Source organism: Myotis daubentonii, chromosome 3 (assembly GCF_963259705.1).
Source record: "Myotis daubentonii chromosome 3, mMyoDau2.1, whole genome shotgun sequence".
Lineage (NCBI taxonomy): Eukaryota > Metazoa > Chordata > Mammalia > Chiroptera > Vespertilionidae > Myotis > Myotis daubentonii.
The window spans coordinates 2504667-2516997 of record NC_081842.1 but is presented as its reverse complement, the minus strand read 5'-3'; the positions used below and the strand labels follow the sequence as shown (position 1 = coordinate 2516997).

General features: G+C 58.1%; 1 protein-coding gene across 1 annotated transcript in view; it reads right to left on the bottom strand.

The window, feature by feature from the left end:
* Positions 1 to 9653, bottom strand: part of CLIC6 (chloride intracellular channel 6) — a 34490-nt gene extending 24837 nt beyond the window's left edge. The window contains exon 1 of the mRNA XM_059685887.1: positions 8367 to 9653. Within this exon, the coding sequence (XP_059541870.1) occupies positions 8367 to 9401 (1035 nt within the window). The 5' untranslated portion in view covers positions 9402 to 9653. The remainder of the gene's footprint in view (positions 1 to 8366) is intronic.
* Between the last annotated feature and the right edge of the window lie 2678 nt (positions 9654 to 12331).

Genomic DNA, 12331 nt, shown 5'->3' with positions numbered 1-12331 from the left:
CCTCCTTCCGCCTGTCCTAACAACCATGTGTTATCAGAGGATTGGGGGGCGGTCACCCTGGACCCAGGCAGCTTAACCCCTGAACCAAACCGCTCTTCGCTCTAAACTCTGGCCCTGGGTTCGTGATGTGAGAGTTCATGTCACCGTGGGTGGAACCGAGCCACAAGACGTACACGCACGACCACGTGGAACTCGCTATTTATCCTCATGTACGAATTAGGCTTTAGAAACTCCAGGGCTATTTTTAATCCTTATTTAATAATATGGCCCGATACCAACAGAAGCTTTTACGCAGAGATGAAAAGCTACTTCCCTGTAAAATTCTCACAAGGAATTATTACAACAAAGGGCCGCCTTGTTCCGGAAGCCTGTTCAGAACGCAGCCGGGCTTACGGACCCGGAGGTTTAGGTTCCTGAGTGGCTGCGCAGTGAGTCACCGGGAAAAACTCGGGCAGAAGGGGAGGCCTGGCCACAGGGAGTCCTCCTTCCCCTCCCTCCCCCCTCCCCCCACCACTCCCTCCCTGCACTCTGCGAGCCGCCCGGAGCCTCTCGCCTTGACTGTCTCTTCGCTCACCGGATTTCAGCAGCTTGAACAAACATAAGCCAAGTGTCCCACCTACCTGTGGCCTCAAACAAACCACCCGAAAGGGGGGAGGCACCGTCTGCTGTGGGACAGCTCCTGCCCCCTGGTCCGGGCCAGGAATTCGGACCAGGGTGGACTAGCGGGTCCTTCTATTCCGTGTGGCTTCTCTGAGCGCGGGCTCTGCTCGCCACCCCACCACCCCCCCCCCCCCGGGCCCCGCTATCTGGAAGAGTGCACGTGGGCGGATAAGTGAATGAGGACAGTGTACAAGCACGAGAGCAGGCGCCAAGAACTGGGGGGTCCGTGTTGACGATGTACATGTTGCAGAATGTAGGTTTTATAACCCCCTAAGCTCTCTCCCTCTCAGCCAGATGGCTTTTACAGACACCGGCTTCTACTTCTAGGGCAGGATACGGGGTACCTCACGCACACCAAGAAAGACGTGAGTGAAATGACAAAGGGCGTCCTTTTTCACCTTAGATTCAGGAAGTTGGGGGAGCAGACGGAGCACCATACCGTGATAGGGGAGCACAGTGTAGCATAACCTCTTTGAAGAGGAAGTTGAATAAAGGTCATCAAATCCTTAACTGTGCATAGCCTTTCTCCCAGCAATCCCAGTTCCAAGAATTTAGGAGAAAGTACGCGTGGCGAGGAACTGAGCCTCCTGCCAACAGACGTGAGTCGGCGAACTTGGAAGTGGGTCCTCCAGCCCCAGTCAACCCTTCAGATGAGGCCACAGCCCTGCCACCATCCCCATGGCAACCTCATGAGTCAGAACAACCCAACGAACTTGCTCCCGGATTCCTGGAAATTCCTGACGGATTCCTGGAAATTCCTGATGCAGGAAAACTGCGAATCAACAATGTTTGTTTCAAAATGCTAATCAGAGTATTTGTCGCAGGGCAACAGGTAACTAACAGTGAGGAAATGCACATGTCTGCTGGGACACGCACAGAACCCTCTGGGCAGGCGGTGAATGGTTCTCTCTCAGGAGAAACAAAGACAGGCTGGGGCGGGAGCAGGCTTGCTGTTCAATGTATTGTATGTTTTTATATTAATAAATGTCTTATTATCCTAATGTATCACCTTTTTTAAAAAGATCAGTAAGTACATTTTACAAAAGAATGCCATGGACTACATGAATGACCAAACTGTGTATAAATATGTTTAATCTCTATTTTTACTTTACTTAAGTCAAGATTATGGACTTGGCAGGCAAAAAAACAAAAAAAAAACAAATTCTAACAATCAACACTAATAAAAGAGAAAAATGGTAATTGGCGTACGAGCTACCCTTTTCATTGGCTAATCAGGGCTATATGCAAATTAACTGCCAACTAAGATTGGCAGTTAACTGCCAACAAGATGGCGGTTAATTTGCATATGTAGGCACAATGCAGGGAGGCGAAAGGGAAAGCAGGAAGAAGCCCCCTGCCACTGACAGTGATTGGAAACCCAGGGGGGAGCTAAGAGCTGGGGGGCAGGGCAAAGGCGGCCCTGGGGCCGCCTTTGCCCTGCCCCCCAGCCATGATCGGAGAATCAGGTGCCTTTGCCGCCCTGGCCAGTGATAGCAGGAAGTAGGGGTGGAGCCAGTGATGGGAGCTGGGCACGGTCAAAGCTGGCAGTCCCAGGAGCTAGGGGTCCCTTGCCTGGGCCTAAAGCGAAGCCCACGATCGTGGGGTCGCTGCAGCTGCGGGTCCCCGCTGCCCGGGCTGGACGCCTCAGCCAGAGGCGTCCTGCAGGGGCAGGGGCGGAGCCCGCGCGATCGCGGCACCCCCCGCTGCCACTGCAGGTCCCCGCTGCCTGGGCCAGACGCCTACGCCAGAGGCGTCAGGCCTGGGCAAGGGGCCGATCCTGCGATTGGAGGGTGATGGGGGTCAACGCCTGAGGGCTCCCAGTATGTGAGAGGGGGCAGGCTGGGCTGAGGGACACTCCCCCACACACACACCCAGTGCACGAATTTCATGCACCGGGCCCCTAGTATATATATAAGATGTTTCGAGCCTCAAATCTCTCTTCCTGTGACCGACACTGATTCTTTACTCAGCAGCCCCTCTGGTCCGCATTCCTCTGTTACTTGGCGAAATAAAGCTCCATCTCCATGCTCAAGGCCATGCACCCACCCCCGGATAATGAGTCAGAGCAGCTCAGAGAGGCCGCAAACGTTTCCAAAGGAGCCTGATAGGAAGTGTGTTACCTGAAGGCGGGATTGGACACCGTCTCCTAGCTCCTTCTGTTGTGAGGAAAATCGCCCCCTCCCCCAGCCATGCCAGGCACAGAGCCGCTTTAGGAATCGCCACACGTCAAAAAGAAGCAGAGAAAATCAACAGGAGCTGAGGTTAAAGACATTTAAATGTTTGTTTTTATTTTTTATTGATTTCAGAGAAAAAGGGTGAGTGAGAGAGAGATGGAAGCATCAGTGATGAGAGAGAATCATTGATTGGCTGCCTCCTGTCTGCCCCCTACTGGGGATCGAGCCCCCAACTGGGGCCTGTGCCCTGACCAGGAATCGAACTGTGACCTCCTGGTTCATGGGTCGATGCTCAACCACTGAGCTGCCGTGGCTGGGCCTGTCTCTTTACTTTAAAGAGCGCTCCTGTCTTCCCTGCCCTCCGCCCCAGCGAGGCTCAATGGACATAGGGGTTCCCATAGGCCCCCCTCTCTGTCTCTCCCCAACACAACTGAATCCGTATCTACTGCATTTAGTGACAACCGCTGTGTCTGCAGGTCCCCCCGCTATGTACTCGCACAGCCTCCCACTCCCCTGCTCCTGCCTGCCTTCCTATCGGCCTTACCTGGTGTCTGCTCGGAGCCACCCCCTGAGGTGGGGGCGGAGAACAGTGGGGACCAAACTGTGTGGTCCAGCCCAGCGGTCCTGCTCCAGCCGCAGGACAGAACACGTGCTCAGGGTCTGTCCACTGAGCTGCACGGTGCGCTCTGGGAGGGCAGGGCCCAGCCAGTCTCGAAGGACAGTGTGTCCCCACAGCACCCAGCGCTCGGAGGGGATAAGCCCCTGCGCGCTGAGTCAGCAGGTTAATCTCCGCCGCTGTGACCCCTTGAGACTATGCATGGAGCAGAGCTTCGCATTTCACACATTCCTTCTTGTTCTAGGTTTCCTCTCTCTGTGTGTCTGAAACAAAGGGAAATTGATGCTTACAGGACCCTGTGTGGAGTGTCTGAAGGTGCGGACACTCGGGGAGGCGGGTCTCTGAGTGGACGGGATGGAGCCGAGCAGGCCCTGGGAAACCAAGGATCTAAAGGACCTGCTGTGAGGAGGAAGCGGGGGAGGGAGCTCACCTTCGAGGAGCTCACACTGAGGGCGAGCACAGAGGCTCACTTACCCCTCTGTCCAGAGCACACGACCCCTCAGCCCTGACAGGGAGCCGGTAAGAGGATCACCCGCCCCCACAGCCCTGTGGGTTCCAACGTCTGTCGCCTGCTGCCCAGATGTGTTCATGGAGAAGCATGGCTCTGGCCCTCCACAAGGGACACTGGGCCGGGACAGGAGGGGACAGGTCTCGCGTCTTGCCTCACTTGACCCAGTCGTACCCGGAAGCCCTGACTGAGTGCCTCCCAGAAGCCCACGGCCCCGCCAGGGTGAGGATGCTGTGTGGGTCTCTCCGTGTGCACATGCTGTGCGTGCACATGTGTGTAAGAGCCGAGCACACATGATGTCCTACCTCAGCTCCCACCCCAACTAACCCTCACAAACTTCATACATGTGATTTGTAAGCAAGTTGTACAAGACACTCACAGAAGTGCATTTTTGCTCATTTCCCTTCAGAATCCATAGTCCACACATAGTTATGAAAATAACTCCCCCATTTCAAGCTCCTGGGAGACCAAGCCCCACAGAGCAGGTCTCAACATGCTCTCTCCCGGTGACAGGCGCTGAGAGCCAGAGCCTACTGGTCTACCAGAGGTCAATCAGATGCTGCTCCCAACAGACTCCCGACCCACTCCCATCCTGACAAAGGTTGGGTGGTGAGAGGAAGCTTGGATGGCTTGATTGACTGATTGACTGACTGATTGATTGATTGATTGATTGAGGGAGGGAGGGAGGCATTTCTGGGTGACAAATATCCAAAGGCCATGTCTTTCTCGAGTCTCCCTTATGCCAGCCTCAGCTTCCCCTCCCTGGAGAGCCAAGTGTGATGGCAAGTCTCCAAGCTCAGCAGTAGCTCTACATGAACAGTCCAATGTATGGTGTCCAAAACCTAACTTCACAAATTATTAGACTCTGGCCCAGGGCTGTTCACCGGCCACACTGAGATTTTGTAAGTCATGAGAAATCTGCCAGGAAATCCGTACCTCAGAGGAACGCACCCCTAGACCCTGCCTCCAAGTATACACAGCGGATCAGGAGAACCACACCTGGAGGTGAGACTTCCTTGGTGACCAAATCCCCGCAGCTATGCACGTCCTCCCCCCCTGCTCTGTGGTTGGCATGCTGTCGGCAGTTGCTATTACGCCGGTATGTTATTATACTCGCTCTTTGTTGTTTTGAGTAAAGAAGGAAAGAACCTTTCTTACTAAATATCGCAAGGCTGCCCTATAATTTGGTGACAAATTAACACCACTTTGAGAAAACAAAACTGAAAACCAGCCCGATCAGCAATTAATTTACCATCCAAACTTCAAGGGAGCTTTCCTCGGCCGGTTCTACACGTTTCTGGTTCTTTTACATCCAAGAATACATTCTCACACATTTATAGGATAAGACAACATATTAATAAGGTGACAATTCTCACTCCGATGGGCAACATCAACCAGCAGGTGGCTAAAACTGGGAGCAGATTTCATTATTACGTATTCCTGGGCCCATGTGTCATTACTTGCTGGTATATTTGGAACCGATACATTTATTTTTAAAAATAGGAAAACATGTAAAAGGTAAACGTTCACAAATAGGATGTGGGCAAAGTCATCTCACACCGCGTTTGCCAGGCTGCCATGTGAGGGCAGGGCATCGTCCGGAAGACACTGTGGCCCTCGCCCTACAGAGCAGCTGTGAATTCACACTCCAGCGATGGCAGAGAGCCCCCATGACACCCTGCCGGCACCTGCCTACGAAACCCAGGAGGGCAGCGTCAGCTCTGGACTCGAGGGTCCAAATACAAGGGAGCCCAAAGGAGGACCTAGGAACGGCTAACCGGGCAAAGAAACCCCATTCGGAACTGCTCTCAGGACTTCAAACCAAGTACCACGAGCTCAGAAGGCGCAGTCTCGGGGGTTGCCGCTTGTTTTTCACTCTGGGGCCTTTTGTTGCTCTGGAAGAGAATGATTTGCCGGATAAGAAGAAAGGGAGACGCCTCAGCCGTTCTGTGAGACCATCTTAAGTGGCCCTCAGAAGTCGGATCAGGCAGTAGTGGCTTGAAAATCAATCTCACTGTTTGGAATCTGTTTGTTTCCTTAAAGGGGGAGGAAAAAAAAGACTGATGAACCGATCACGGGCCAATCATCAAAGCAAAAACTTCTGGCTAAGCTGCCATGATATGGCCCTGCGTCTGCCAGCACTAACCACTCAGGAGCTGGGAAAACAACTTTTTACTTTTCCTCACATTCTGATCTCCAGGGAATCGAGGGGATTAGGTACCCACAGGGGTTTGCCCCCCACCTCCCCACAAAAAGGTACAACAGCAGGGATGAAGTAGGAAGGGGCTGTTTTGTTTTATTTGTTTTTTATATATTTTTTTAAATATATTTTTATTGAGTTCAGAGAGGAAAGTAGAGGGAGAGAGAGATAGAAACATCAATGATGAGAGAGAATCATGGATTGGCTGCCTCCTGCACGCCCCCCACTGGGGATCCAGCCCACAACCTGGTTATGTGCCCTGACCGGGAATCGAACCGTGACCTCCTGGTTCATAGGTTGACACTCAACCAGTGAGCCACGCTGGCCTGGCAGAAGGGGGCTGTTTCTGAGCAAAAGCAGTGAAAGTGTGTGAGCGCTAGCAGACGAGCAGTGACAACCCCCGCTGGTACTACGCTTATTTCAAGCCAGGAACTGTTCTAAGCGCTTCCCTTAGTCCTTGGATCCCCACAACAACCCCACTGGGCAGGTACGATTAGCGCCCCCTTTTATCCATCAGCAACGAAGGCACAGAAAGGTTAAGTCACCTGCCCAAGGTCACACAGTGAGAAAGCAGCAGAGCCAGGATGTGATCCCGGACACCCACCAGCTCTCAGGTCCATGCTTTGGGTTACCAGTCTACGCCCTCATGCAGGCAGCCGCCCATTCACACCTGCATCGCTCCTGGACTGTGCTCCACGCCGAGATGCGAGGTGAGCCTCACACGGCCCACGGAAAAGGCGGGACACGCAGAGGGTAGGGTCCTGTGTGAGTGGGGCTCCCACAGAGCGATGCCCAGCCCAGAGTGGGGTTGGGGGCGATACCTGCTCTGGATCTTGGACACACAGGCAAGCAGGCAGGGGGCATGGAGAGGGGGGGAGGTCAAAATGTAAGGGCAGGAAAAATGTGTCCTCTCAAAGGAAGTTGGCACAGCGGTACCACAGGTGGCAAAGGGTGGGGACACCCAGGCGATGCCTAGGGGGCAGGAATCACATCATGAAGGGCCTGTGGCCTGGCTAAGGAGTGTGGGCTTATGGGAAATTCTACAATAAACAACTGAGGAACTTTACACCGAGAAACGAAACGATCAGATCTGTTTCCCCTGGCCCACTGCCTATCGCCAGGAGACTGGCTGGGAGACTAGTTGGAAGCTGTTCCTGTTTCTAAACTGTACCAGAGGCTGGAACCGTGTAGCCCTGTGTAGCCCCCGTTTCTTAACCCAGCGAGCAGGTGTGGGCAGCACCTGACCCAGCTGCCCCTCCCCGGAGCTCCCCAGGCCTTCCTGGGGGCTGTGCCCGCAGGTTACATCCCGATACAGAATCTCCCAGTTAAAAATGCTCAGAGCAGCACCTGCTCACCAGGAAGAAGCGAATGCCCGCCCTTTCCTCCCTGCCCGCCTCGCCCCTGCCCGCGGAAATTCTCACCTTCATCACCTTGGGAACGTCCCTCTTTCTGCTCATTAGAGTTCGCTTACTTTTCCGCAGGGAGGTTAGGCCTTGCCTGCCCCTGAGCCCGGGAGTATTTGGGAAGGATTAGGATTCTCCGTGCAACGCGCATTCCTGGCCCAAAGGCTTTCGCAAGCGGCTTTATAAACAAAGACCCTCCTGTGAGCTCCAGGGCCGGACTCAGGACGCCTATTGAACTCAATGCCCTCAGCCGGTCTCTTACAGGCGTTCAGACAGGTCAGCGCTCTCTTCCCATTTGAGGTGAGGGTGAGAGCGGGACAGCGAGGCGGGCGCCAGGGAGTCACGGCTCCCTCTACTCTCCCCAGACAAGTGTTTAAACGGTCGGTCAATATTATCATTTAAGTAAAAGCCCGTGTTCCCTCCAAGCAGACCTCATGGATCCCTCCAAGGGGGCCCCTCGCGGGCTGTGACATGGCCAGAGGCCCTGGCGCCGCTCACGCCTCCACCCACCAGGTTGCATTGTCCCCCGTCATTTTCAGCGCTTCCTTTGCAGAAACCGCTCTGAATGCCAACAGGGCTTGTCGCATTTTTTTTAAAACGAAGTTAATTCTTCAATAACCTCCACCCGCCTCTGCTCCCAAACCAGCCAGTCCTTCCAAACCCGCCCCTTTAGCTCCTCCAGGCGCCTGGGGGGCCCCTCCCGCCCGCGGATACGAGCGCCCAGGCCGGGTCCCTGCGCCTCCCTCCGCGCCCGGCAGACCAGGCCCAGCTGGGCGGGGCCGTGGGAGGGGGGCGGCGAGCTTACCTTCACGAAGAGGGTGATGTCGTGCTCCCGGCCCGGGGTCCCCTCCTCGGACGCCTCGCCGTCCTCCCCGCGGCCATTCACCGGCGCCGTCTCCTCCTCCAGGGCGCCCTCCTCTGCCAGGTGGTTGCTGAGCTCGGTGGCCCCGGGCTGCGCGGGCGCCTCCCCGTCCTCGCTGCTGTCGGCGGCCCCCTCCTCGCCCCCGCCCGCGGCCTCCTCACCGGCCCCACCCGGGCCGCGCACTGGACTCTCCGCCGCCGCCTCCTCCAGCTCCTCCTGGGGCCCCCCCTGGTCCCCGTCGCCGCCAGCCTCTGCCCCGGCATCCCCGGGGGCCGCTGCCTCCGACGCCTCGGTCCCCGGGGCCGCGCCCTCCTCCGCAGCTCCCGCCTCCGCACCCCGAAGCGCCCCGACCAGCCCCCCGCAGCTGCAGCCCCCACTCTCCGCCGCCGCGATCTCCGCCGCCTCCATCAGGGGCTGAGGACCGCGGTGCCCTCCGCCCCCGGGCTCGCCCTCCTCCCCGGGTGCCCCTCCCTCCGGCCCCCCGGCCTCCACGCCCGACCCCGGTGCGGGCCCGCTGCTCCCCAGCCCCTCGGGGCCGCGCTCCGCCGCCGCCTCTGCTCCGGGGGCCTCGGGGTCTCGGGGCGCCCCCTGCGCCTCCCCCCGCGCCTCGCCCTGCGCACCGCGCCCCGGGCTCGCCTCCTCCACCGGCTCCTCCACCGGCTCCTCCACCGGCTCCGGGCCGCTCGCCTCCTCCCCGCGCCCGGCGGCCTCCTCGCCCTCCCGGGCGCCCTCCGGGGCCTCTGCCTCGCCCTGCGCTCCGCTCGCTGCCCGCGTCTCAGCCCCCGAGTCACCCGCACGCCCTCCGTCGGGCCCCGCGCCTTCGCCCGCCTTCAGCCCGGCCGTCGCGGCTGTGCCCTCCCCCGTCGCCTCCGGGTCCGCAGCGCTCGGATCGCCCGCTCCCTCCGCCGCAGGGGCCAGGCCCTCCAGCGGCCCCAGGGCACCTGGGGCGCCCCGCGCTGGCTCCGTGGCCTCGGCCATGGGCGCGGATCCCTGTCCTTGGCGGACGACCCTTCCTGCGGCTGCTGCGGGGCCGGGGGCGCAATCCGCTGCGGACGGCGGCCCCCGGGTGCGCCGGGCGCGGGGAGAACCCGCGGGGCCCGGGACGCTGCGCCCTCCGGGTCTCAGCTCCTCCTCCGGCCCCTGCCCGCTCCGCGCCCGCCCGCCTGCCCGGGCCCTGACTCCCGCCGCGGGTCCCGCACGCGCTGCCGCCGCACCTGTGAGCGCCGGCCGCCGGGTCTGACCCAAGTCCTCCCGCGGCGCCGTCCAGGGGCGGGGCGGGGTTTGCTCCCCACGCCCCTGCCCCCCGGAGCCCGGCCAATGGCGGCCTTGCTCTCGGTCCCGCGGATTTCAGCGCCAAGAGCCTGGTGGGCAAACTTTCTGACTGGAGGGCCACAATGGGTTCTCAAACTGGACCGGAGGGCCGGAACAAAAGCATGGATGGAGTGTTAGTGTGAACTAATATAAATTCAAAGTAAACATCATTACATAAAAGGGTACGGTCTTTTTTTTTTTTTTTTTTTAGTTTTATTCATTTCAAACGGGCCGGATCCGGCCCGCCGGCCTTAGGTTGCCCACAGCTGGCTCTACCGGCCCCTCGGTGTGTCCTGGAACCGCTTTCAGTGCCAGAGACATTTAAGTCACCCCAACGCACCCCCATCCGAATCCCTAGGCCCCACTGGGCCCCCAGAGCCAGGCGCTCACCCCACTGCGAAGCCCGGGTCCGAGGGCAAGGAGGGAGGTCCCGGGAGGAAAAGGGAGCGGCCACGCCCCCCTCCGTCTGGCAGACCCTGGGGGGTCCCAGAGCCCCCCTCCCCCCCGCACAGAGTGGGGGTGGGAGGGGCGGAAAGGGGCAGCGAAAGAACCTGACAAGCTCAGGGGAGGCCTGCGTGGCGGCCTTGGAAACTCAGACCCGAAGTAGCCACAAATGATGGTCTGAAGTTAAAGCTTTTCCATTAAAAACAGTCTATGGCGGGTAGTCAGTCCTAGGCCGCTCCCTTCCCTGACAAAGGTCAACTTGGACCTTAGCCTCCTGTCTCTTTGCATCCAGGTAACACACCTTTGGGAGGTCGGGGTAAGGGGCGGGGGCGGCGGGACGTGTAACTTCCCTTTTAACAGACCCTTCATGGCACAACCGTGGCCAGGCCCAGGGCGGAAACCACAAACTCCCCCCTTGTCCTTGTTATCCTGTTAATTGTTGACCGTTAACTACCCTGGACCCGCCCACGTAGAAGCTGTCCATCATTTCACTTTTATCCAATCCCAGAGGTCCCCCGCTTTGCTTTCTCCCACCTCCCTCCTCTAGTACCAGTGGACGTCATGTACCCACTCAGCACCTCCTCCTTGGATGGTAATTTGTAAAAACAGGTGAAACCCCCCTTCCCGGGAGCACATCTCCATCCTCTGAGATTCCGCTTCCTGGCAATTGTCAGTTTGGCTCAATAAACTCACAAAAATTTGTTACAGGTTTGAATGTTTCTTCTGTTAACAGAAGCAAGAGGAGCCAGCTGAGCTGCTCTGATGGGGTCCCTGTGGATGGGGGCCCCTCTTCCATGTGAAGAGCCCACGGGGCGGGGGGCTACCCTGGGGGAAGGCTCCCCGAGGTCTAAAACCCGCACCCGTGCTCCCACCTCCGAGCTGTGTGCTGGGAGTTTGGGGAGATGGCGATGGGGGGGTGGGAGGTGAAATACAGGATTTGAAGGGGGGGTGGGCTGTGGAAATCACCAGGTTAGGAATCTCGCGGGAACACAGACGGGACATTGTGTCCCTAAACAGGGAAGTGATGCTGAAAATCACGAAGAAAGTTGATGAGCCAGGCCGGACTCTTGGGTCTCTGCAGGGACGGGTGGCCCAGGGTGGCCCAGTCTGAAGGTGGCGGAGGAGGGGGTCCCCCTGAGGACTGAGGTGAGGAGCCAGGCTCTTGATGGCTTTGGTGCTGCCCTGAGACCCAGCAGCGCTCCCTGTCCATGCCCTGTCCACGGAGGGTTCCGTTACCGAAATGATCAGGGCGTCTCGAGAGGTGGACACATTTGGCGAATCGCCGGATGCCGCCTTCTCATTCCCATGGCTCATCATCGATGGCGACAAGGCAGAGCCCACTGTCCCCCAGATTCAGGCACGCCCTGAGGACGGGTGTTTCAGAAGAAGGAACCCCGAGGAAGACGACTGGGTGCTATTAGTGCCTGAAACACCTTCATATTCCACAGGGACAGGCTCCCTCAGGGGCACAGGTCTGAACCCGACTCGCTTCAGGGTCCCCAGGTCAAGGTCACCACCAAACGAGTTCTGGTCAGCCTGGTGTTGCTTCCAGGTGAGGTCCGTTTTCCAGCCTTTGGGGTTTCCGAGTGCGTATAAGGATTGCTCCCGTGGCCCGTGGACAGGCTCCGGGTTTACTGGCGCTGCTCGGAACCCCCCGAGATTCCCCACATCTGTCAGCTTATTCTTAACAGCCAACCGACGGCCCCCAAGGCTCTGCTTCCACAAAGAAACGAGTTCAAGGCACCTGCCTAGATGAGCAATAGTGTCCCATCAACTTTTCCTCAGGCCGCGTGGACAGACACGTCCTGCCAGAGGAAGGCTGGCATCTCTGGAAACACCTCCAACTGAATCAGCCACGAGGTGATTCACTCATCATCTTAATTAGACAGTTAACTGGTGAGTGCAGGCCTGCGACAGGCGGCCGCTGGCTGAGAGCTGGCTGGGGCGTGTCCTTGTAGAAAACAGCACTGAGAAGGCCTATTCTATCCTGGCCACTGGTCCTAGCCACAGGTCCTGGACACGGGTCCTGGCCACCAATCCTAGCCACGTGTCCTGGCCACCAGTCCTGGCCATAGGTCCTGGCACCGGTCCTGGCCACTGGTCCGCATGCCACAGGAGGCCCTTTGGACTCACCCTTTTGTGCTGTCTGGGGC